General features: G+C 42.7%; 1 protein-coding gene across 3 annotated transcripts; it reads left to right on the top strand.

Annotated features, from left to right (window-relative positions):
- Positions 1-1,163: 1,163 nt before the first annotated feature.
- NPL (N-acetylneuraminate pyruvate lyase) lies at positions 1,164-26,611 on the top strand. 3 transcript variants are annotated; one of them, XM_032959679.2, is made up of 12 exons: positions 1,164-1,320; positions 3,105-3,172; positions 4,952-5,025; positions 11,697-11,784; positions 14,054-14,111; positions 14,884-14,959; positions 15,778-15,870; positions 16,617-16,762; positions 19,667-19,713; positions 20,773-20,857; positions 21,286-21,325; positions 25,897-26,611. In XM_032959679.2, exons 1-12 carry the CDS (start codon positions 1,276-1,278, stop codon positions 26,046-26,048), a joined length of 972 nt encoding a protein of 323 aa, XP_032815570.1. In that variant the 5' UTR covers positions 1,164-1,275; the 3' UTR covers positions 26,049-26,611. The 3 variants fall into 3 exon arrangements, with proteins under 3 accessions (XP_032815570.1, XP_032815572.1, XP_032815571.1); XM_032959681.2 differs by having other exon boundaries at positions 1,180-1,334; XM_032959680.2 differs by having other exon boundaries at positions 1,202-1,352.
- Positions 26,612-26,817: the final 206 nt, after the last annotated feature.

The raw sequence follows: 26,817 nt of genomic DNA, 5'->3' as shown, positions 1-26,817 counted from the left end.
GGATTCACTACACACGGCTACTCTGGTTCGTTGTCGCAAGGTAAGTCGAGTTTTACTTGAAATCCTGGGGCTCACTTATCATGGAGCCTGGAATGCATTGTCTGCTGTAGTGTGGTGTGCTCCGAGTTAAAAATCTGAATATTTATCTACATTGGAGGAATCCGATTAGCTATAAAGCTCTTTTTCACCGGTTGGTTCAGGAGAAATTGCAAGACTCATTTTCTTCCTCATTGCTTTTCCTCAAGTGAATTGTATCGTTCCGCATTTTACCTGATGTTATCTTTGAAGGTGTTTGTACACTCGTTTGATATCACCTTGAGGGGGGGGTGATAATACATCTATATGTATCAAAGCTAAGGATGTCTACAACAACTCAGCTGGCTTCCGGTTCCTGGATTATCTACTTCGGGTCCTACGACAATGTTTCAGCTCCGAAGACGCGAGACTCTCTCTCTCTCTTTATAAAAGGCGAAGGATAATCATTTAAATGTATAAAGCGCCCTTAAACAATCGTTCTCAGGATGTCTGCAACAAGTCAGCAGGCTTCCAAAGACCGGTTCCGAGATTGTCTGCTTCAACTCTGGACGATGCTTCTGGATCGTCTGCTTCACCTCGGAAGATGGTGTTTAAGCTCATAAGAGGAAATATCCAAGATGTATTTTTTTATCGTGAAATTTTCGATGTACAGTTTTCGCTGTACGTCCGCCCGATGATGCTAGTTGTAATTACTGGTGAAACGTCGTACTCAGATTGTAAATGTTGTGGATTTGCTCTCCAACACACCGGTGTGCTGTACTAGTAAGGAATTGGCTTGTTCTGTTTACGTGACAAACCTTACTAATTTGCTGTGGTGGGTTTAACGACACATTTATATTTACGTGATCTAACCTCTATATTATGGATGATATTGGTCGCGAAAGCCGAAGTGTCAAGCTGTTGCAATTTAGTTGACGGACAAACGGAACACCGGGCTTTCACAATAGCTGGTCCGATCGTTTGATCCACTTCGTGTAGTGTGGGAAAATAAACCCAGAAATGTACAATTGTGTCTTTAGAGAAATCTTTGATTGGAAAATATGAGTTTAAAATATATATGCGTGAATCATTATTTAAGGTCTGCTAGATAGGCGTATGTCACGCGGGGTAAAGCTCATTTCAAATCAAACATTGAGAGACCTTCAACGGAGCCTGCCAGGTGTGGGTGGCGTTACAGCGAGGGGAGGGGTCGAACGCGGCCGGGCGGCACGTGACCGTGATCACGCGCTCGGGAAGCTGATGAGTCACGTGACCGCGGCCGTCCTCAGGACTCCAGCAACTCGGGTGAGGAGCGCGCGGTGAGGGCGAGTGTGAGGGTGAGTGTGAGGGTGAGTGTGTGAGGGTGAGTGTGTGAGGGTGAGTGGTGAGTGTGTGAGGGTGAGTGTGTGAGGGTGAGTGTGTGTGAGGTGAGTGGATGGTGAGGGTGAGTAGTGAGTGAGTGTGAGGGAGAGTGGTGAGTGTGTGAGGGTGAGTGGTGAGTGAGTGTGAGGGTGAGTGTGTGAGGGTGAGTGGTGAGGGTGAGTGTGTGAGGGTGAGTAGTGAGTGAGGGTGAGTGTGTGAGGGTGAGTGGTGAGTGAGCGTGAGGGAGAGTGTGTGAGGGTGAGTGGTGAGTGAGTGTGAGGGAGAGAGGATGGTGAGGGTGAGTGTGTGAGGGTGAGTGGTGAGTGACTGTGAAGGAGAGTGTGCGAGGGTGAGTGCTTAGTGTGAGGGAGAGTGGGTGAGGGTAAGTGGTGAGTGAGGGAGAGTGGGTGAGGGTGAGTGGTGAGTGAGTGTGAGGGAGAGTGGGTGAGTGAGCGTGAGGGAGAGTGGGTGAGGGTGAGTGAGTGTGAGGGTGAGTGTGAGGGCGAGGGGATGGTGAGGGTGAGTGTATGAGGGTGAGTGGTGAGTGAGTGTGACGGAGAGTGGGTGAGGGTGAGTGAGTGTGACGGAGAGTGTGTGAGGGTGAGTGGTGAGTGAGTGAGGGCGAGAGGATGGTGAGGGTGAGTGTGTGAGGGTGAGTGGTGAGTGTGTGTGAGGGTGAGGGAGGTGGGTGAGGGAGAGTGAGTGTGGGTGAGGAAGGGTGGTGAGGGAGAGTGAGTGAGTGTGAGGGAGAGTGGGTGAGGGTGAGGGAGACGGAGATTGAGTGTGGTTGAGTGGTGAGGGAGAGTGAGTGTGGGTGAGGGAGGGTGGTGAGGGAGTGTGGGTGAGGGAGAGTGAGTGTGGGTGAGGGAGGGTGGTGAGTGTGGGTGAGGGAGGGGGTGAGGGAGAGTGGGTGTGGGTGAGAGGGGGGTGAGGGATAGTGAGTGTGGGTGAGGGAGGGTGGATAGGTTGAGGGAAAGAGTGTGGTTGAGACAGGAGGGTGGTGAGTATGCATGATAGAGGGTGAAGAGGGGGGTAGTGAGGGAGAGTGAGTGAGTGTGGGTGGAAAGGGGGCGGTGAGTGGGTGAATGGGTGAGAGTGTGAGTGATAGGGTGAGAGTGGGTGAGTGTAACACTCGTCAGAATTGTCTGAACCGGTCCTGGGCCACCCCTAGGTCGACTCGGCCTCAAATCAGTATCTGGTGCGGTGTTTAAACATCGCCACTAGGAAGACAAATGTGGCCGGGCGTGGTGCTGGCCACCTACTTCGCATATGTGTTGTTCCAGCCTTAAGAGGTGCTCGCTAACACCACTTGCTCCTACAGCCTGTTAAGGTTATAAAGGGGATCTTTGTATTTGAGGGCGGAGAGGGCGAGAGACTTGGTGAGGAAGTGCTGATAGGATTAGTGAGTGGTGAGGATAGTGAAATGAGTAAGGGTAGCGAGGAGTTAATAGTGAAGTGTGTGAGTGAGGGTGGTCAGTATGAGAGAGGGTTTGAGAGCGAGTGTAGTGAGAGGGTAAGCGAGTGGGTGAGTGAGGGTAGTGAGTAAGGAGAGTGTGGAAGTCTGCGAGAGTTGTCAATAATTGATACTGTTTAGCTTACACGTGGCTTTTTCATTTGACAATGGGAACTGTTAATGTATAGGAGAGCGCATCCTCGTTATAACCCCGTGTGGCCGTCTCGGGAGTTCAACGCAAGGGATGCTGTTTGTGCTCGTTGGTGTTTTTCAGGCTACGATGGAACCACTGAATTTGAAGGGATTGATCGCGGCTCCGTTCACTCCTTTGACAGAGCAGGGGTATGGTCCCGTCCACACTGCATACGGTGCAGTGCATTCACATGTTCACACAAGCAATTGTGTTCATCCACGTGGTCCATTGTTATAGACGAAGTATCACACATACGCCAACTGCAACAACAACCGCCATTCGCCACTAAGTGGCGGTGACGTCATCACTGTGATTGTGCCAGGCTAAGTGCACGTTAAGGCCACGTGAAGTGTGGAACGCCCGCTGGCAGGTCACAGGACAGACCCAGGTGCCATGAGTTGACTGGCTAGGATGACTGGCAGATGCACACTATGCTAGACACGGTCCTCATCATACACTGACACAACATAAATCGATTTACCATGTTATTAATGCTTAATTACATCTAATCTCCTGTTATGAAACCAGGTTCTCAGGTGTATTGATGGTCCCAGCCCAGTCACCAACACAAGCATCATCACATTACATTTTGTTCCACGCTTAATTTTAGAACTAAAACTCTTCATTTGCCTGTGATGTGACGACGAACATTATTCTCTGTTACGGGACGGCTGGGATAGTGCTGCCCCCCTACTGTGGAACAGGACATAAGGGATCTCAGAGGTAGCCCTATGATATCCACTTTCTTTGGCCGTTCTCTCGAACATGGAGGGTCTCACTGTGATATTTTATAATGAATTCTTTGTCGAATTGCATGACGCTGATAATACAACTACGGGGAAAATTGTATCACAGTTGATAATCGATTATCCGGCTTCCAACATGATTCGGCGGTCCCGGGCCAATCTGGCAAAACCGTTCTAAAGGCTATACCAGTCTAGCGATCGGCACCATGTGCGTGACAAAAAAGCAGTTAGCCTTTATTTCAGTGGCAAATAATAGAGTAAATTATACACTACATACAACAACTTAAACAATGAAAATACTACACTATATACATTTTTCAAGACTAATAACTAAAGTTGTAAAAACAATATACAGTGCGATCCGGTGAAAAGTGCGTGGTATTCGGCGCTCGCATCAGTCTAGCGATCGTCAAACTTGTTGTAACAAGACTATAGTACGTACATCAACCCGTGCAGTCTTCAAGATGGGAGTGGTCACTATGGTACAGTAATACAGGAACTTTTTAGAGAAGGAAACTTTTTTTTCTATTTGTACGCTTATGTATGCCAATTTCATACAGTAAACAAATTTAAAACACGAAAAAAACCATACACAGCACCTAAAAATATGTTATGCTAGAATGTGCAAAAATAATCTATTTAAAATAATTATGTGATTATCCATCGTTTATTAAAATCCAGGGCCCCCGTCCCCCCGAAGTTACCTGGTAATCCATCTACAGTTTCAGTTTTTGTGAATATATTATTTTACAACTTTTTGGGCCCTATCATTAACTTTCCAGTGACAACGCCATGATTTTCCGTGGGCCACACACTACAGCAGAAACAAAACCACTTAAAATAAAATAGGATTTTTAAATAAACAGCAAAAACCGTATAAAATCAGTGATATTAATATAAAAAATATATATCCACATTACATGATCCACCACCATGTGCTATTAATTGTTTTTTGCCCATCAGAAAATATACTTTAATAATACCCTGATCTAGGCCCTGGAGGATGAGATGTGTCGGTCATTCTCGAAAAATTTGGCTCAATTGATAACGGTTGATCCTGAACGGAATGAGCGTTCTCTGTAAATAGAGGACTCAGGTGTAATTCGGAAGAAAAAACAAACGAGAAACGAAGCTGCGCAGATAATGAGTCTCGGGTTGAGCGTGCCTCTTTATCTCCCACAGGGAAGTGAACCTGCCCGTGATTGCAGGATACGTGGACTATCTGGTGCATGAACAAGGCGTGAAAAGCATATTTTGTGAGTTAACTCCTCTAACATTGAAGTTACGATAATTACAAAATTAACAGAAAGTCATTGCATCCCGAACAATATTTCCAAGTGGTTAAATGAAGTTTTTGCTAATTAATGTTTTCAAAACAGAGCATTCCCATGTTTGCCAATTGTATGGGAATATATTTATGGTGTTTTTGGCAATCCGCTGCTGCATGAGGGCCTCCCCACACTGCAGATTGTGGGGGTCATTGCACCATACTTCACCACACTGGTCGATGTGGGATTGGTGAAGGTGTTGTATTTCGATTTAAAGCTTTTGTGACTGCAGGGATTCATCTTCTTGGTTCTTTCGGTAAAGTCACGTAGAATGGAAATAAAATAATACAAATAAAACATAATAAAATAAAATTCTCACGACGTTTCGGCCACAACACAAGTAGCCTTCCTCAGGTGAAGAAACAGAACTGTCGGGAAGACGGCGCTTCAGTGAACACTGCCAAGCTTGGCAGCATCTTTTAAGCTGGGTGGGAGGAGCAGAGCTCTTTGACGAAGGAGTTTACATTTCAACAGAAGAATTTAGCATTGAAGTAGCTGTGTTAATGTGTTGGATTAGCAGGATGTTAAAGTCAGAAATTAGCATGTAACTGGGAGATTAGCATAATGTTAGTGTGAGGGATTAGCATGTAACTATGTCGGAAAAAGTGGCGGTTTCTTTTTTCTTTTCAACGTTAGCGCCACGGAAAGCGACGAGCTTTGTTCAGACGGACGAGTCCATCTGTGCTCGGAACGGAGGAGGGGGGAGAGAGAGAAACAGCCACGATGCGCTGCTCTGTCCTGTGTTGCGTTACAACTATGCTATAAACTAGACTACTATACATTACAATATTATAATACCTTCCAATCTAAACTACATTGTATAATATCGAATACACAGCCCAATGTAAGCTCTAACATTATGCATTATATTGATATGCCTCCAACTGAACTTTTTTCTAAATTACACGACTATACACCGTAATATACACTGCCATAGACAAACCCCACCCTTGAATTATACAATGCGTTACTATACACTACCCTATACTTTAGACTATAAAAGATTAGACTTGTAATATTACACTGTATTGTTCTACCAACCCTACTGTATACCACACTGCTGTATATTCACTATACAATTACAATACTATATATTGCCTTATGAATTATGTTAAACATTACACTGTTATACTATTTATTATTATACAACATTCTATAAACCATACCATTGACCGTCGTGTAAAAGGTACTAAAAGGCAGTGCCAGCGAATGGACTGCGGTATGAAAGTCACCGTAAAATACAATCAATCAACCAAAATGGTTTATAACGTCTTTCCAATGGTTACCAAGCCGGAATCCAGCTTCTCGGTTTAAATTGTCTCTGTGTTTGTACATGTGGATGGCCTCATGAACTAATCTCGCATGGTAGCCGGATGGCTTGCAGAAAACCTCTATCTTGGAGAAGTCAATGTCCTGTGAGCCCACTGAATTATAACAGTGATCTGCCACGGCTGAGGTGTTCGTCCTACCGTGTTTCAAGTCTGCTTTATGTTCACGGATGCGGTCCGAGATATGTCGTTTGGTTTCTCCAATGTAGCTGCTACCACAGAGGCAACTTGGTTTGTAGACGCCCGGGTACTGTATGTCTGGAACTACATCTTTTACCGACGGAACCAAATCACGGATTTTATGTACTGTGTTGAATCGGACCTGGATCTTATGTTTATTCAGGATTTTGGAGATATTTTTTGTGACCCCCGCAATTTAGGGTAAGGTGATGGTTTTGAATGGCTCCTCAAGAGGATCCTTCTTCATGGTTGGAGTGATGGCTTTGCGGATTGTGTAGTCGGAGTAACCATTTGCCTTGAGAGCTTGGTTTATGTGCTTGAGTTCACTGGCAATGTGTTCCTGGTCAGAGATGCATTGGGCTCTATGGTATAGAGTCTTGAGGGAATTCTTCTGGGATGGATGGTGGTGGGAATCCGGTTTTAAGTAAGCATCCGTATGGGTAGCTTTCCTGTAGACAGAGTGGCTCATTAAACCATCAGGTCTCCTTTTAATTAGGACATCCAAAAAGGGTAGCTTGCCATCTTTTTCGACTTCAATGGTAAATCTGATGGCTGGGTGTATAGAATTGATGTGGTCGAGGAATTGGTCTAGAGCAGGCCGGCCATGTGGCCAGATGACAAAAGTGTCATCCACGTACCTCTTCCATAAGGTCGGGCGTAGAGTGGAAGTCTGGATGGCGTCAGTCTCAAATTTTTCCTTGAAATCAAACTTACGCGCACCGAACTAGATCAGTTAGACAAGACACTCTATAAATCACACTTATCATTGACGGCAACAATGTCCACATCGGATTGGGAACATGTAGACAATATGACTGCCTGTTCAGCTGCTATGATGTAGACCAAATGTAAGGAGAACCTGATTTCCAAATTTAACCTCTCCAACAAAAGACCGGACCCACACACCAAAAAACTAGACGTTAACAAAGTCGTGATTAATCGCAGTAACAGTTCTATTTCCGATGGTCTGAAATCCGTTTTAGCTAAAGGTCTAAACTTTGCAGTCACACCTAAACACATACCAGTTAATGATATAATTGCCCAAGTAGACGTTGCTCTCAGGGGCCTGGGTCACATCGCTGCAGACGTAGCAAGATCTGAAATCGCTGCAACCCTCAAAAACGCTAAGATGCCAGCTAGCAACCTCAGCAAAGATGAGCGTTTTGAATTATATAAATTAAAAAAAGAGGGATGATATTGTAATCCTCTCGGCTGACAAGGACAATGCTACTGTCATCATGGATAAAATAGAATATAACAACAAAATTAAAGAATTACTCGATGATGGCAGCTATACAAAATTAAAAAGAGATTCCACCAACAGCCTCGTCACACAAACCAACAAAATAATTTCTGATTCAAGAGCATTAATTGATCAAACTAAACAGTTTTCGTTGAAACCTTCTGCTGCCAGGCCACCAAGATTATGCGGCTTACCAAAAATACATAAAGTATATACACCCCTTCGTCCCATCGTCTCTACTATCAACTCCCCCACCTACAAACTGGCTCGTTTTCTGTCTGAAATCCTGCGGCCTTTCACTGGAAAAACCACCTCTGTGGTACAAAGTTCTACTCACCTGGTATCGACAATCACAGGTATTTCCCTGTCCCCAGACGACCTGCTTGTCAGTTTTGATGTAGTTCCTTATTCACCAAAGTTCCTGTACCTAACACAATCACAATCATTGAAGACTTGGTTCATCAAGGACTAAACACTGAGGTACCCCCCCTGGTGAGACATTGCTTAACCAATACATACTTCACTTGGAATGGAACTTTCTACAAACTGAGGGCACCCCAATGGGCTCCCCCCTATCTCCGGTTATAGCCAACATTTTCATGGAGAAATTTGAGACTGACGCCATCCAGACTGCCACTCTGCGCCCAATCTTATGGAAGAGGTACGTGGATGACACTTTTGTCATCTGGCCACATGGCCGGCCTGCTCTAGACCAATTCTTCGACCACATCAATTCCATACACCCAGCCATCAGATTTACCATGGAAGTCGAAAAAGATGGCAAGCTACCTTTTTTGGATGTCCTAATAAAAATAAGACCTGATGGTTCAATGAGCCACTCTGTCTACAGGAAAGCTACCCATACGGATGTTTATCTGAAACAGGATTTCCACCACCATCCATCACAGACGAATTCTCTCATCAAGACTCTGCACCATAGAGCCCAATGCATATCCGACCAGGAACACATAGGCAGTGAACTCAAGCACGTACACCAAGCTCTTAAGGCTAATGGTTACTCCGACTATACAATCCGCAAAGCTATCACTCAAACCATGAAGAAGGACCCTCTTGAGGAGCCTTTCAAAACCATCACTTTACCCTACATTGTGGGGATCGCAAAAAGATCTCCAAAATCTTGAATAAACACAAGATCCAGGTCCGTTTCAACACATTACATAAAATCCGTGATCTGGTTCGGTCTGTAAAAGATGTGATTCCGGACATACAGTACCCTGGTGTCTACAAACTAAGTTGCCTCTGTGGTAGTAGTTACATTGGAGAAACCAAAGACATGTCTCGGACCACATTCGTGAACACAAAGCAGACCTTAAACACGGTAGGACCAACACCTCGGCCGTGGCAGATCACCGTTATAATTCAGTAGGCTCACATGACATTGACTTCTCCAAGACAGAGGTTCTTTGCAAGCCATCTGGCTACCATGAGAGATTCGTTCATGAGGCTATCCACATATACAAACAGACAATTTCAACCAAGAAGATGGATTCTGGCTTAGCAATCATTGGAAGGATTTGATAAACCATTTTGGGTCTCAATTGATTGTTCACGCTTACGGTGGCTTTCAGACAGCATACATTAATTTTTCGTCTCCCCCCTCCTCTTTTCCGAACATAGATGGACTCGTCCATCTGAAACAAAAACGGTCAAATCGCTATCCGTGGTGCTAACGTTAAAAAATAAATCAATAGAAACCGCCACTTCTTTCAAATGTTCTTGCTGTTGGTTTTCACACCTGATGATGACTGATTGTGTTGCAGTCGAAACGTCGTGAGAATTTTATTGTTTTATATATATTTTATTATTTTATTGTTGCCCTTCAATGTGACTTTACCGAAAGAACCAAGAATATGAATCACTGCAGTCACGAAAGCTTTAAACCAATTTACTTATTGTATGTTTATTGGGTCAAATTTGTCCATTACGATGAGAACCTGCCAAGTGCATACAACAAGCCAGACGCAGTTAACTCTTAGTTCTCCATGGGCAGGTTATACAGTTTGTGGTTTAACCTGGTGAATAAAAAATATGTTTATATTTACAAGTGGGTTTCATTTGCTAGCTGCTCGTTACTTGTTGAGGACCACTGGAAACACCACAGTATGTTTACCTAGGGTTGTAACTGAAGGGGGGTCTGGGATCAAAACAATTATCTGAATAAGAAAACGAGAGCTGGTTAGTGCTTTTTGATGACTGTGCTAATAATGAAAATCAGCTTTGCCAGTGTGTCTAAATAATAACCTTTCAACTGGGACAGTACCTACTATGAAATGGAACAAAAACATAGACCTCCTGTGAATGTTCAAATGTTAAATATAATTTCAGTAATTTATCAAACAGCCTGTGCAAGTAGGTACAAATACATGTTATTCAGGAAATCTCTCTAAGGCAACTTGTAGAGAAGCCTATTTGATGAAGTCAAGATCATTGTTCTCAACGAGTTGTGTCCCAGGAACCTATGACTAAATCAACCAGAATGTACCTGCCCTCGTCAGGTCTGGGAAGTAAGCAGAATCGAACCTTCACCATTAAACAACCTATGTATCGATGCTGCTGCGTTGGCTATGGTGCACAAGGGCAAATTATAAAAAATAACGCGACGCATTTGTGAATAACACCGCCTTAAAATAAAAAGTATTTCATAGGTTACATTTTGGACAATGGCCCTTCATAGCACATTTAGAGAGGCCAGAGCACTGGAATAGAGATTTTTCTGGACTCTTATTTGCTCGGAAGACGAGCCATTGCCCGAAAACATTGCCTATTATATACTTTTCCGTTTAGGGCGCTTAGAGTATTTTTTACGAATTTGATGAGAATTGAACCTGGATAGTGTGTGGCTGGGTGCCTCTATGTACAATCAAGTTGTCCGAGGGCTTGTGGCCCAACGTGGTCGACAGGGAAGGGCACAATGCAGCAATATAAATATGTTTGTGTACCTTTATGCTGCCATGTCTATGCACCATGTTTTCATCATCCCACGTTGACCGATTGGCAATGTTCATGTCAGGGCTCTATGGCACCTTCGACCACTTTTGAGTCGCGACGTAGCCAACACAGTGGCATATAGCATAGTATCGACAAGGCTCGATTATTGCAACTCACTATTCGATAGCATGTCTGGCAAAAACATTACCAAGCTGCAGCGTGTACAAAATTCTCTGGCACATATCGTGACGGGTACTGGAAGATCCGACCATGTCCGTCCAGTGCTCGCCGAGCTGCATTGGCTTCCGGTTGCCAACAAATACATTATAAGGTCGAACTCACTACACACAAAGTGCTTGCCACAAATGAACCACAGTACCTCGCTGATCTTGTCAAGGAACATAAACTACCATCACGTGAACTCCGGTCATCCTCGCAGCAGCTTTTGGCTCAGCCTCAAACAAGAAAAAATCACTGTATCGCGTGCTTTCAGATGTGCTTCAGTGGCTGTCTAGAACGCTCTTCCTTCCGATATCAGGATGTCACTGGAGCTATGCACTTATAAATCTAGATTGAAAACTAATTTCTTTAGACTTGCTTTTGTGTTTAGTTTGTTGTCATTCCCCCACACCTTCAATGAGCACAGTTGGCTACTTACATTGACCAGCATGGTCTTCATCCACCAGTGGATTGACAATGTATCTACATTATTACATCAAGAAACCAAGCTTGGCTGTGCTTATTATTGCACGTGTGTTCCTTTTCTATTGGAATTGATTTAAGTGTTCCCAGCTGTAATCTAACGGAATGTGGATATATACCAAATGTGAACCCACCATAATTCTGAATTGTATTTTGAATCATTGCCTTGTTAACTGATAGAAAATGTTTATTGGTAGTGAATGGGACCACGGGGGAAGGGCCCTCGCTGACTGTGGCTGAGAGGAAGCTGTTGACTGAAGAATGGATTAAACAAGGAAAGAACAAGTGAGTCATGAATGTGAAGAGCTTCAATGACACTAAAAAACACTTGACATTTGCACTGTGGCTTGGCTATACATTGTGCTCAATGTTCCTCCGATATTTCCTCGTCACAGTTTGTTCGTGAATTTACTCAGGTCTTGCGGTCACATACAAACGTGCAATGTAACTGATATTTGCCACGCATATCAATGGTGCAAAATTCACGAGAAAAATATTACTCAATTCGGATTACACATCGCAACATTGCAGGTGGAGGGCACATAGATAATTTATAAAATGGTTAGTAAAACTTGATAACTCATTAAACCGTTCGTAATTTTTTGTGTAATTGTAACACGTTGCCATCATGAAATATACTGCTTTGAAATTGGGTCCATCTTTTTAAAACACCCTGTATAACTACTTTCTGCTGCCTCGGCAAAAAGAGCTAAGCCGCCTATTTAGGCAATCCCCCCCTAATTCATCAGGGTTCCGCTGATATATCCATCACCACTGTAGCCAGATCGCCGTTGTCCATCTGTATGAAGGCCTTCCCAATCGATTGCAGTCGCGCACAGTCTTCGGATATTCAGCCTCTTTAGCACCTGCACATGAGTTTATTGCATTGTTCCATCTCCCCGGTGGACAGTCTCAGGCGTGTTGCCTCCTTTGACTGCCACTGTCATTAGTCTGGACTACCGGCCATCATCTCTCTTCTAGCGACATGTCTTGCCCAAGCTCGCTTTTGAATTGACTATAAAAGCAATGTTTTAAAATTGTCCAAGTTATTTAATCCATCTATTCTTATCTCTTAGTATAATTCCGTGCATGCACTTCTCCATGCTTCTCTCTCTTTGCGCTTCTCAGATTTTGTGTTGCGTTCCGTTCCATTGTCCATGTGTGTGATTCGTAGCATGCTGTGCTACAAACCCGGGGGCCCGAGTTAGATGCCCGCTCACGGCCAACACCAGTGACGATTATTTAAACCGGGTCCTGGGCCTCCCCTAGGTCGATTCAGCCTCAAATTAGTACTTGGTGCAGTGTGTAAACATCGCCACTAGGGAGACAAAGGCGGCCGGGCGTGGTGTTGGCCACCCACCCCCTCATGTGCTGTATCGGCCTTTAGAGGTGCTCGCTAACAGCACTCACCCTAACAGTCTGTTAAGGCTACACGGGGGATCTTTGTCTTTGATCCCTCTGCCTTAGCAGAGCAGGTGATAAACACTGATTGAAGCTTTTTCCTTTTGGCTCTGGTATGTTGCTTTTCAAGTTCGGTTTTCCCAAAAGCACTCCACTCTGCTGTCGTTTGCCTATTTATTTTACAATTTCATCTTGTTCTGCCCGAGGCATACATACTCCGATGTGTTTTTCAGTTGTGTCCCACTGACAGATATCTCCAGTTGTTTAATGAACTTGTACATGACTGTTATTTTGCTCATATATATCTTGAGCCGCAATTAACAGTCTTCTCGTTGAAGCTGCTCTATCGTGTTTTATAGTTCGGCTCCATGGGTTGTCAAAATGATTGTCATCAGCCAATCTGAGATTATTCATATTTTCACCATATATATTCGTACCTCTGTTTCACTAATCTTCTTTCAGAAAACGACCTCTAATGTGGCTGTCGATAGCTTTTACAAAAGCGCGTCACCTCCACAATTACCGTTGTACTACGCCTTCGTGGAGCATGAAATGGCTTTTTGCCTTTGTGGGAATCGATGCAATTATACAAGCTCTCACAAACCGAGGCATAAATAAAACAATGTTTAGTCCTGACGACAGTAATTTACACAAATGGAACAGCACCACTGACATTAAAATAAACAACGCACCAAATAAACACCCTCATTTACCCGGGGTTTTAAGATCGGGAGCATTTTGGGAGGCTTGGTCCAGTCGGATTATTGGAACTGAAGCAGGATTGAGCCTGCATAGTGCTTGGATGGGTGACAACCACCCACACCAGGTTATCATAGGCAGTGGGGCTGTGCTGTGTGCGGTTTAGCACAGGAAAGTTCAACCAAGGCATAGGTTTCATACTATACATCTCTTAGCTGACATCGATGCTCCCCTCCTTCGCCAACCCGCACAGCGTGGAGAGACCCTCATCCAGCAGTGAATTGACAAAAATGCTGTACGTGTAGTCCACAAATCTGAGATTTAATGCCACTTCAGATTCCTTTCATACCCAATAGCCAAATGTTTAATCACACATGTTTTGTCGCCATGCATGTTTTTATTTCGCGTTTATTTTTACAAAGTTAACCCCACATCTACTTGTTTAAATTTTCAGATTGACTCATGTCATTATACACGTTGGAGCAAATGCAATTACGGAAGCCCAGCAACTGGTGAGTAACATGAAGATTTATTTACACCTGCAGCTTATCTATATAATCTCTGCACTGGCTGTTAGGTATGATGAACAGATGCCAACTGGCTTGGGTTTCAATCAACAGCACATGACCTGCAGGTTCTGAGACATATCAGTTTGTCAAAAAATGAATTAAAAAACAAAAACATGAAGGAAAATCATAATCACGTGGCTTCTGGTGTGCATGCCATCTTCCATAAGAGAAGAAATGTCACTTCCAATTCTGGAGTGGCGCTTTGAGTGGCAGATTCTTGCCAGAATGTCGTCACGTATGTCAACAAAAATACATCTAGAAACAAAAATACAATTGTCATGACTTGTGTGAGAATAGAGGAGATTGAAACCTTGTGTCAAAACCACAAGATTATGTCACCATGAGAGGTGTGTGACTATGTTGTCTCGAAGTTTGTGACGTCAGTGCAAGTGGATACCCTGGATTTTCTGTAAGATTGTAACACAACTTATATTGGTACCTGATTTACATTGGATCATCCCCGCGTGAGTTTTATTGCAACCATCGTTCTAGACGGTGCAGGCAGATGGACAGAGCTAATGCATTAATGCTTTCAACGTCAGGTGGAAAGTGTTAAAATAATTCACATTTTAAATGGACTGCAGCAATGAGAATAAGCATTATAATAATTATGTTTTTATAAAATAAAATATTTCATTCATTTAAATGTGTAACACTGAACTGAAATTACTTTGGTGCAAGTGTTATGTTAACATCCGCTGTTGTTCTCTCCAAGGCGAAGCATGCTCAAGATGCTGGCGCCACTGCCATCTCCTTGATGGCTCCAAACTACTTTAAGCCATTGTCACTTGGTAACGTGACTTCCACTTCACATAACACATGCACACGTGCAGCCCTGGCACTTCCGGATGATGGCCTCCCCACGGCGTGCAGGTCATGGGGCTTATGTGAACATATTTCACCGCGCTGGTCAGTGTGTGGGTTGGTGAAGGCGGTCACCGTAGACGTGGGAGCATAAAAGTTCACCGTGCTTTGGAAGCAAGGTTTGGTGGAACATTTAGATGTGTGAAACTTACAAACCTACAGCATTCCAAGGTGACCAGAAGATGTCAGCACAGAAAATTTGGTCAATTAATCTGTGCACACTCTTGAGTGGTTTCCCCACGCTGACATGGGTTTTCTCTTGAGACTTTGGTTTTCTGGCCAGGTGGCTCTGCTGCGGAGTGAGTGGCTTGTTCTAGATTAAAATATTTAGCTGCTATAAGTTTGCATGTGATAAGCCAATTCGTTGAGCGATCGTTTGTGGCCAGGTCGCTTCTGAGAAAGAGCAAAAAATCTCAGTGGGCCTTACCTGGTAAAGTAAAAATGGTAAAAATGCAAAAATCTCCTGCGAGTTCACATTCGTGTTGTTGGGTGAACTCAGCCCATCATCGCTTCCTCTGAAGTGTTTGATGCAATGCATTTCTTTTAAGTTAAAACCATTAAATTGTTATGTGAATATAATTACAGATGGTTTACATCATTATGCATTCATTGTTGAAAGCTTTTATTATTTTGAGAAATGCGTTGGTCTTGTCTGTACCTGTCATAGTCTGTGCTGCATGGTGTTGTAGCCTTGCACAATATTTTATTTGTGTGGATTGTCTGACTCATATTTATCTCTTTGCAGATGCAATTGTAAATTTCATACAGGTGGTAGCAGCTGCAGCGCCTAACATTCCTTGCCTTTATTACCACATTCCAGAGTTCACCGGAGTGAATGGTAAGTATTTTCTACAGCTGCTAAGTATATTTCATTGACTATTTTTCAAGACGATGCGTAACATCAAAGCTGCATTATGAAGAAGCAGCGTTAAACATTGAATACCAATGATGCTGTGCTATTTGTGATATGTAGTCAATATAATTCGACATGTTACACAACACTTTACTTGCAGACACAATATATAATTTACATGCAAATCACTTGCACCTGACAATACTCGCATGTTAAATTTTGAATGCACTTAACAATTTCATGGCGCATGCACACAAATGCATGGACAGGAGTTTTGAAATTCACACATACACAACTTCCCATTTGATAGATTAGTAGTTGCAAGAGCTGTCAACGAGCACCTATTCGAACCGACAGCAACAAAAGTTTGTGGTTTAAGAATGTAAAGTTGCGTTCATTTGTGTATTGGTTATTACATTTACTCAAAACAACCTCCTACAAAGTTCTGTTGCAGTCAGTTTTGTGGCAATTGGTCACGTACCAGTGGGTGAATATGTGTCACACTCATTACAAATCCACTCCATTGCATCAGGGACAGCTCATAGTAAACTTTCCTTATCAGATCCTCCCTTGTCTAGCCATAATTATAAAAAAAAGTTAATTATTTGCATCCCTTTGTCAATGCACTGCTGGTTGAATGCCTCCCCACGCTTTGTCAGCCATACTTCATCACACTGCCTCACGCTGGGCTCTACGTTTGTTCCGCCACGGACCTGTTTTGTTGTGCCCAGTGTCCATGTACGAGTTATGTGATGGAATTCGCGAGAAAATCCCAACCTTTGCTGGAGTGAAGTTTTGTAGCTTGGATTTGCTTGAACTTGGTTGTTGCATCAGCCGCTATGGACGTGAATTGTCGTTCTACTATGCTAAAGACGAGGTGAGTGACTATCGCACGTTCAGTTGAATGAAAAATACTCTTCCATTGTAATGTAACATAGACGATACTCTTAACAAGTAATGTAAAGCACGAGAGACGCCAAGGGCCCGATTCGTACGTAAGTGGGACGGAATGAGCACGGAAAGGAACTGATCTGAAGCAAGTGGCATGATAGGGACTTACAGTGAGGGAAAAAAGTATTTGATCCCTTGCTGATTTTCTACGTTTGCCCACTGACAAAGAAATGATCAGTCTATAATGTTAATGGTAGGGTTATTTGAACAGTGAGAGACAGAATAACAACAAAAAAATTCAGAAAAACGCATGTCAAAAATGTTATAAATTGATTTGCATTTTAATGAGGGAAATAAGTATTTCACCCCTCTGCAAAACATGACTTAGTTCTTGGTGGCAAAACCCTTGTTGGCAAAACCATTGTTGGCAATCACAGAGGTCAGACGTTTCTTGTAGTTGGCCACCAGGTTTATACACATCTCAGGAGGGATTTTGTCCCACTCCTCTTTGCAGATCTTCTCCAAGTCATTAAGGTTTCGAGGCTGACGTTTGGCAACTCGAACCTTCAGCTCCCTCCACAGATTTTCTATGGGATTAAGGTCTGGAGACTGGCTAGGCCACTCCAGGACCTTAATGTGCTTCTTCTTGAGCCACTCCTTTGTTGCCTTGGCGTGTGTTTTGGGTCATTGTCATGCTGAAATACCCATCCACAACCCATTTTCAATGCCCTGGCTGAGGGAAGAAGGTTCTCAACCAAGATTTGACGGTACATGGCCCCATCCATCGTCCCTTTGATGCGGTGAAGTTGTCCTGTCCCCTTAGAAAAACACCCCCAAAGCATAATGTTTCCACCTCCGTGTTTGACGGTGGGGATGGTGTTCTTGGGGTCATCGGCAGCATTCCTCCTCTTCCAAACACGGCGCGTTGAGTTGATGCCAAAGAGCTCCATTTTGGTCTCATCTGACCACAACACTTTCACCCAGTTGTCCTCTGAATCATTCAGATGTTCATTGGCAAAACTTCAGACGGGCATGTATATGTGCTTTTTTGAGCAGGGGGACCTTGCGGGCGCTGCAGGATTTCAGTCCTTCACGGCGTAGTGTGCTACCAATTGTTTTCTTGGTGACTATGGTCCCAACTGCCTTGAGATCATTGACAAGATCCTCCCGTGTAGTTCTGGGCTGATTCCTCACCGTTCTCATGATCATTGCAACTCCACGAGGTGAGATCTTGCATGGAGCCGCAGGCCGAGGGAGATTGACAGTTCTTTTGTGTTTCTTCCATTTGCGAATAATCGCACCAACTGTTGTCACCTTCTCACCAAGCTGCTTGGCAATGGTATTGTAGCCCATTCCAGCCTTGTGTAGGTCTACAATCTTGTCCCTGACATCCTTGGATAGCTCTTTGGTCTTGGCCATGGTGGAGCGTTTGGAATCTGATTGATTGCTTCTGTGGAAAGGTGCCTTTGTTATACAGGTAACAAGCTGAGATTAGGAGCACTCTTTTTAAGAATGTGCTCCTAACCTCAGCTCGTTACCTGTATAAAAGACATCTGGGAGCCAGAAATCTTTCTCATTGAGAGGGGGTCAAATACTTATTTCCCTCATTAAAATGCAAATCAATTTATAACATTTTTGACATGCGTTTTTCTGGATTTTTTTTGTTATTCTGTCTCTCACTGTTCAAATAAACCTACCATTAACATTATAGACTGATCATTTCTTTGTCAGTGGGCAAACGTACAAAATCAGCAGGGGATCAAATACTTTTTTCCCTCACTGTAGCATGTGATCCTCTTAGCCCTATTGCACAATAGTTACCACTCGGAGGCGTCTCTCGCACGTTGTCTTGCATGTGGATAGCAGGAGGCATTGGCCTAGCGAAATCCTCTCATTCATGACCATTTCTAGGTAATTTCTCTTACCCGAAAATTAACGTGGACCACAGGAAGTAATCCACGATTTACAAAAAGACTTAACACGTTCGTCAGCAACACTTTGGCCTTAAATGGAAACATAATAGGCAACGTTTGGTGGAATGGTCCTTTTCACAGCACAATTACAGAGGCCAGAGATAGTGAAAAAGAGTTGAAGACTGCACTGCACCATGGGGCCTGATAATAATGAATTATAACCGGCGTCGTGGATAAGATGATAACAAGATGAGAGGCGACACTGTACGTGTCTCATCACTTTCGATTAGCACAGTTGGCTACGTACGGTGCGAAATAATTTCTACATACATTGACGCTGGTCCAGAGTTTGCTTGTGTTTAAGAAATGTTGCTCAAATTTTTAACTCGCAGAAGCCCGTGGGACTGATGAGTTGTGTAATAATATAGAATGATGGGGGAGACAGATGTGTGAAGGAGACATGGTTAATTCTATTCTCCACAACGGTGCTGATTATTATTTTGAGTTATGTATTATATTTACATCGAACTAATCCCCATAGCGTATAGAGAAGGTCCTTGTCTGTAAGTTTGGAAGTTTGCCATTTTTAGTTTATTAAAACCTGACTCCTGATCAGACACTGCGTGTTGCAACCGGTCCAGAGATTGCTTGTTTTAAGGCAATGTTGCTGAAATCATTAAACAAATCATGAATTTCAAGGTATGTGTTTAGTCCATTGGCTAATTTGCTTTCCAGATTAATTTCCAACAACATTTGCTTAAGCAAGATAATTCTATACTGGTTTCTACTTTCTGGGTTTCATCAGCATTCAGTCTTCTTAAACACTGCTGAGTTTCTAGATGTTATTGGAAAGAGCACTCTCGATGATGAAGAGGCCTTTCGGGAGGCAAGTTTAAGAAATGTCCCTTGTGAAATTCGCTCCTCTTGAGATGTTTAGACCCAGTTTGTGATGTTACTTATTTGTTCCTAAACCCCAGCAACTTCTTTCTGCTTTGGTGTTGGGAACGCACGGAGCGGTTGGCAGGTGTGTGCCATCTCTTTCTCAAGTCTGTTCATTTTGTTTTGCAATCCACATCCGGGAGCTGCAGCAGTTTTCATAGCATGTATCTTTGAACTTGCATTTGCAAGCGATCTCCATGGAAGACTTGTAGAAGAAGTTTAAATTTCGATTTAAAGCTTTCGTGACTGCAATGATTCATCTTCTTTGGTTCTTTCGGTAAAGTCACGTAGAATGAGAATAAAATAATAAATTGATAAAATAAAATAACACAATAATATTCTCACGACGTTTCGGCCACAACACAAGCGGCCTTCATCAGGTGAAGGGAGCGAGACTGTCTGGTAGGACAGCGCTGGAGTGAGAGAGCCACGTTCAGATCACGGCTTTTAAGCTGTGTGAGAGGAAATTTGAGGGCTCTTTGTTCCTCTCACACAGCTTAAAAGCCGTGATCTGAACGTGGCTCTCTCACTCCAGCGCTGTCCTACCAGACAGTCTCGCTCCCTTCACCTGATGAAGGCCGCTTGTGTTGTGGCCGAAACGTCGTGAGAATATTATTGTTATTTTATTTTATCAATTTATTATTTTATTCTCATTCTACGTGACTTTACCGAAAGAACCAAAGAAGAAGAAGTTTAAACTTGACTATTTGTTGTTGATGCTGCTTTTTGAAATGTTGACTTGCTCGTAGCCTTCTAATATGAATGTTTAGTTTGAAATAGCATCGTTCATGCAAATTGCATCTCACACTCGCTGAAGAACCACAAGCAGAGTGAGCTGGCATCAACAATTGCCCAAGCTCTGCAGTCTTCTATAATATTAGAGGACCGCACATACTGTACATATTTTTGGTAAGCTTTTCTTGCTTGCTTCAAATTCTTCAGCTTACTCCAATCCGGCTTCAAAAGGTTTTTCTGCATGTGTGTGTTAATAAACAATACAATCGAGTAAGACCAACATGTTTTGGGTGTTGTAGTTTACTTTAAATATGGAAAAACTTCGATATGTTTTCATGTCAAATGCATCGCAAAGTATTGTATCAAATGCCAGTATCAACTTTGAATTGTAATTGTTCCTTCTTGACAGTACTTACAACTACATGGGAAAACTTAACAACTCGATCATCGAGGCTCTGGATAGCGGCAAACTGGAAGACGCTCGCAAGCACCAGGTAAAGCAGAGTCACATTGCTGCTCAATGTTTTCCTTCCACGTTGGGTTTTAAAACTTGTCGGGTTAAACGGTGGACACGATGTCCTTATCAGATACCTCGATTGTGGAACCAGGCCTCAGTCGTTCTTCTGTGGAGGTTTAGAGAGATGGAATTCGTTCAACACACCTTCAATCCGTCAAGTGTGCACGTGTGTGAGGCTTCATTGACCTGGTTCACACTGCCAATTATGGGCAGTTTTTTTGTCGTAATAACTTTATTGGATACCCTGTGTTTATTTTGCATAACTCGTTGGTTTCACTTCGATACTCAAAAGTGTAATTTATTTAAGCCATGAGGTGTTTTGGTGACTTTCCAAACATATAAGTCTACAATGCTCGCATACTTATTCACCATCTTTTCTTTTTCTCCATCCAATGTTCATTGCAGTTTACCGCACAAGAGCTGCTGAAGAAACTCTTCACATTTGGTCAGTCTTTTTTTTTATTATATCACTGTTAAGACGATGAACAACATTTACGAAAGATAATGATATCCTGCAGAGAAGTACAGGTGCAGCCTTGAAATGTCTTGCCCAAGGCACTTGTTGGAAGGGCCTCCACTCTAGGGAGCTCTCGAGTGCCTCTCTATCGAGGGTCTTTCAGCCTACTCTTCCACAATGGGCAGACATTTTTTTTTTCGATTTAAAGCTTTGGTGACTGCAGGGATTCATCTTCTTGGTTATTTCGGTAAAGTCCCGTAGAAGGGAAATAATAAAATAGTAAAAATAAAACATAATAAAATAAAATTCTCACGACGTTTCGGCCACAACACAAGTAGCCTTCCTCAGACTGCCACTCTACGCCCGACCTTATGGAAGAGGTACGTGGATGACACTTTTGTCATCTGGCCACATGGCCAGCCTGCTCTAGACCAATTCCTCGACCACATCAATTCCACACACCCAGCCATCAGATTTACCATGGAAGTCAAAAAAGATGGCAAGCTACCCTTTTTGGATGTCCTCATTAAAAGGAGACCTGATGGTTCAATGAGCCACTCTGTCTACAGGAAAGCTACCCATACGAATGCTTACTTAAAACCGGATTCCCACCACCATCCATCCCAGAAGAATTCCCTCATCAAGACTCTATACCATAGAGCCCAATGCATCTCCGACCAGGAACACATAGCCAGTGAACTCAAGCACGTACACCAAGCTCTTATGGCTAATAGTTACTCCGACTACACATCCGCAAAGCCATCACTCCAACCATGAAGAAGGATCGTCTTGAGGAGCCAGTCAAAACCATCACCTTATCCTACATTGCGGGGGTCACAAAAAGATCTCCAAAATCCTGAATAAACACAAGATCCAGGTCCGATTCAACACAGTACATCATCAAGAGGATGAATCCCTGCAGTCACGAAAGCTTTAAATCGAAATTTATCCGCCTCTACGGGGAGGGATTCCACATAACCCTGAGATCCTTCAACAAACTCCGGGATAAGAAGGCTCAACTAATCGAGTCTCTCACCTTTCTGAAGAGATGCTGCGGCTCTAAGGTAATGATTCCGCCCACACAGCTTAAAAACACGCGGTCCCTGCTTGGCAGTCCTGTTTATTCACCTGAAGAGGGCTACTTGTGTTGTGGCCGAAACATCGTGAGAATCTTATCTTTTATTTTTATTATTTTATTTCCATTCTACGTGACTTTTACCGAAAGAACCAAGAAAATGAATCCCTGCAGTCACGAAAGCGTTAAATCGAAACAGTACATAAAATCCATGATCTGGTCCCTTCTTTAAAAGATGTGGTTCCAGACATACAGTACCCGGGCATCTACAAACTAAGTTGCTTCTGTGGTAGCAGTTACATTAAAGAAACCAAACGACATATCTCGGACCGCATCCGTGAACATAAAGCAGACTGGAAACACGGTAGGACGAACACCTCAGCCGTGGCAGATCACTGTTATAATTCAGTGGGCTCACATGACATTGACCTCTCCAAGACGGCGGTTCTCTGCAAGCCATCTGGCTCCCATGAGAGATTCGTTCATGAGGCCATCCACATATACAAACACAAAGACAATTTCAACTAAGAAGATGGATTCTGGCTTAGTAATCATTGGAAAGACATGATAATCCATTTCGGTTCTTGATTGATTGTATTTTACGGTGACTTTCATACCGCAGTCCATTTGCTGGCACTGCCTCTTAATACCTTTCACACGACGGTCAATGGTATGGTTTATAGAATGTTGTATAATAATAAATTGTATAACAGTGTAATGTTTAATATAATTCATGAGGCAATATATAGTATCGTAATTGTATAGTGAATATACAGCAGTGTGGTATACAGTAGGGTTGGTAGAATAATACATAGTGTAATATTACAACTCTAATATTTTATAGTCTAAAGTATAGGGTAGTGTATAGTAACGCATTGTATAATTCAATAGTGGGGTTTGTCTCTGGCAGTGTATAGTACGGTGTATAGTCGTGTAATGTAGAAAAAAGTTTAGTTGGAGGCATATCAATGTAATGCATAATGTTAGAGCTTACATTGGGCTGTGTATACGATATTATACAATGTAGTTTAGATTGGAAGGTATAACATTGTAATGTATAGTAGCCTAGTTTATAGCATAGTTGTAACGCAACACAGGACAGAGCAGCGCATCGTGGCTGTTTCTCTCTCTCCCCCCTCCTCCGTTCCGAGCACAGATGGACTCGTCCGTCTGTACAACGCTCGTCGCTTTCCGTGGCGCTAACGTTGAGAAAAAAGAAACCGCCACTTTTTTCGACATAGGATTGTAATGTATAACGACTTATTGTTAGTAGTTCAGCTGATGGGAGAGTATAGAGTTTATTGATAATATTGATGTAGTTTATATTTTAGTTTTTTATCAGTTTACTATATGGTATTCATTATATAGTGTAGTGTATATCCAGTTACTTTATGTTAATAGCTCAGCTTATTGGAGAGTATATTGAGTACATTGATTATATTGATGTAGTTTATATTTAGTTCTTTCACATCGATTTATTGTATGATAGTTGGGTAGTTGCAGTCTTTAGCGTTAATATAATAAATGCCTCTGTTGATATGTAAACTCTGACTTTAACATAGCCACTTCCGTGACAAGTTACATGCTAATTTCTCACATTAACATCATGCTAATCTCCCAGTTGCATGCTAATTTCTCACCTTAACATCCTGCTAATCTCTTAGTACCTTTCAGTGTAATGTTTAATATAATTTATTTGGTAATATATAGTATTGTAATTGTATAGTGAATATACAGCAGTGTGGTATACAGTAGGTTTGGTAAAATAAAATAATACATAGTGTAATATTACAAGTCTAATATTATTATTATCTAAAGTATAGGGTAGTGTATAGTAATGCAGTGTATAATTCAATGTTGGGGTCTGTCTATGGCAGTTCATAATAAAAAAGATTAGTTGGAGGGATATAATAATTTTTGCGACATAGAAGTGTAATGTATAATGACTTATTGTTAGTAGCTCAGCTTAGTCGAGAATATATTGAGTACATTGATTATATTGATGTAGTTTATATTTAGTTCTTTCACATCGGTTTATTGTATGATAGTTGGGTAGTTGCAGTTATTTAGCATCAATATACTAAATGCCTTTGTTGATATCTAAACTTTAACATAGCTAATTCCGTGACCAGTTACATGCTAAATCCGCACACTAACATCATGATAATCTCCCAGTTACATGCTAATTTCTGACTTTAACATCCTGCTAATTCAACACATTAACACAGCTACTTCAATGCTAAATTCTTCTGTTGATATGTAAACTCCTTTGTCAAGGCGCTCTGCTCCTCCCACCCAGCTTAAAATACGCTGTAAAGCTTAGCAGTGTTCATTGGAGCGCTGTCTTTCTGACGGTTCTGTTTCTTCACCTGAGGAAGGCTACTTGTGTTGTGGCCGAAACATCGTGAGAATTTTATTTTATTATGTTTTATTTTTATTATTTTATTACTTCCCTTCTACGGGACTTTACCGAAAGAACCAATAAAATGGCCAGACATCTTCTAAGAGTTGCAGGTGCCCGCACTTGTGCTTAGGAATAGGTTACTCTGCATGACTAATGACATTTCATATACCTGCCACTGTTGGTCATTACCAGTGGTCGAAATGTAAGTGTAGAAGCATGAGACGCGCTATGGAACCTGTTTGTCGTGCAGCAGCCCATGGTTTCTGCTGCCTCCCCTCTGCGGAGACATCGTGGAGTAGGAACAGGAACCGTTTTGTTAAGTGCCGATATATCACGTGGTTTGATGACATTGAGAAGTGCCGGTGTGGCGAACATTGCCACCACTGACCCAAGATTGTAAAATTCTATTGCCCCGCCGAGTCCGTCTTGCTTTGCTATTTGCTAGACCACGACGTGGGCAGCAGAGGGCAGTACAGCAAAGTCCTTTGTACTGTAATTCTGCACTCAGACCGCCTTTAACAACCGACACTTATCAGCGTGGTAACGTATGGCCAAATGACCCTCACGACTAGCACAGCATGGAGAGGCCATCATCCAGCAGTGGATTGGCAGAAAGAGCCGCGCATATACTTGCGTCTCATTAAACGCAAGTCACGTCACCGACTACGACTAAACTACTACTATTTGTATTTTACCAGGTCAAGCATTGAGTGAATAGTGGCCAGATAAAAGTACAGGCTCTGGCAACAGTTTGGACCCAGAGTAATTTCAGGCCCGTGCTGTTGGGCCTATTGCTGTTTATGAGAATGTGATGTACGTGTGGTGGATGGAGGAGCTCTTGTGTATTGAGACTTTATCCAAGCAAATGTTGGCACAATCCCAAGCTTGTGCTGAAGTTTACTGTCCCGATGTATGGCTCGTGACTTTTTGTCTCACCCTCAGTAATCCATGAGTCGCTGGAAATGCTTTATTTTGCCGAAATGTTCCAAGTCTTATTTTATTTAACCGGGGGACAGTGTCTTATCCGCAAGATTGACCTGGGTCTCATGTGACATTGCCATCTCCGCCTGCGATTTCAAGGTTTTGGCGTGGCAGAAAACAAGGCGGTGATGTCGCTCGTGTCGGGGCTCCCCCTGGGTCCGCCACGTGCTCCACTGCTCAATCGCTCTCCAGAATCCTTCTTGATCCCGGCGAGGCTGGAGCTGGAGCGTGCGGGATTCCTTAAACAGTGACACCAGCGACGACCTGCATCACTCTCATTTTATTCTAAACAAACCATGTCGACTGAAAAGTAGAGTTGTGCATACACGATCGAATAGCTCTCTTGTGTGTTTTCAAGTTGTTCGACGTTTCAGAGCATCTTCAGTTCCTGCACGTGGGAAGTTATGCCAAAAAACACGCGATGCTGTACGACCCGAAACCACATCGGAGAGCTATACAGCATAACCGAGAAGAGCTGCACCATTATTATTTCAAGGGAGCATTGCTGAAGTTTTTGCATAAACATTTTCAGGAGTATTTTTGTTATGACTTGATTAATATTAAAATTTGAATATTTGATTAAACAGTATAATTGATGATAAGCATTCAGAGTTGTGTTTGAATGGGGTGCCACAAATGTACAATTTACAAAAGTAAGTCTAGACTTTCTGGACTCATTGTGACTTCCTGGGTCCTCTGATGATGTTCAATGTAATTTCAAATGGAATGCTGCTAGATTTGGATGTAAGAATCGCTCTTACCGGTGTGAGCGGAAACTAACAGTTGTCACGATTAAAGCTTGTGTACTTGACAATTTTGCTGTGTCGGGTGGTGAAGGGTCTTTATTACGCATCAGATAATTACATGGCCTAACCTAAACATCTATTATGAACTGTGGTGGTGTGGTGAGGATAGCTGTGATGATTACGATGGATTAATTGTTCATGTGGCAGCTGCTACATTGGGCAGACGGGACGTAACATCAGCGTAAGACTAAAAGAACATCAGAGAAATATTAAA

The sequence above is a fragment of the Petromyzon marinus genome, chromosome 23, assembly GCF_048934315.1.
Source record: "Petromyzon marinus isolate PM22_M1 ecotype Great Lakes invasive population chromosome 23, UKy_Petmar_22M1.pri1.0, whole genome shotgun sequence".
Classification (NCBI taxonomy): Eukaryota; Metazoa; Chordata; class Hyperoartia; order Petromyzontiformes; family Petromyzontidae; genus Petromyzon; species Petromyzon marinus.
Note: the sequence above shows the minus strand (reverse complement) of the source record. Positions and strands in the feature narration are given on the sequence as shown.

Excerpts from the sequence above, each read along its gene's own strand:
- NPL (XM_032959679.2), top strand. The coding sequence starts at position 1,276 with ATGAGTCACGTGACCGCGGCCGTCCTCAGGACTCCAGCAACTCGG. Across the intron at positions 11,785-14,053 it reads ATTAAACAAGGAAAGAACAA|ATTGACTCATGTCATTATAC; the intron begins GTGAGTCATGAA and ends TTAAATTTTCAG. Across the intron at positions 14,960-15,777 it reads CTTTAAGCCATTGTCACTTG|ATGCAATTGTAAATTTCATA; the intron begins GTAACGTGACTT and ends ATCTCTTTGCAG.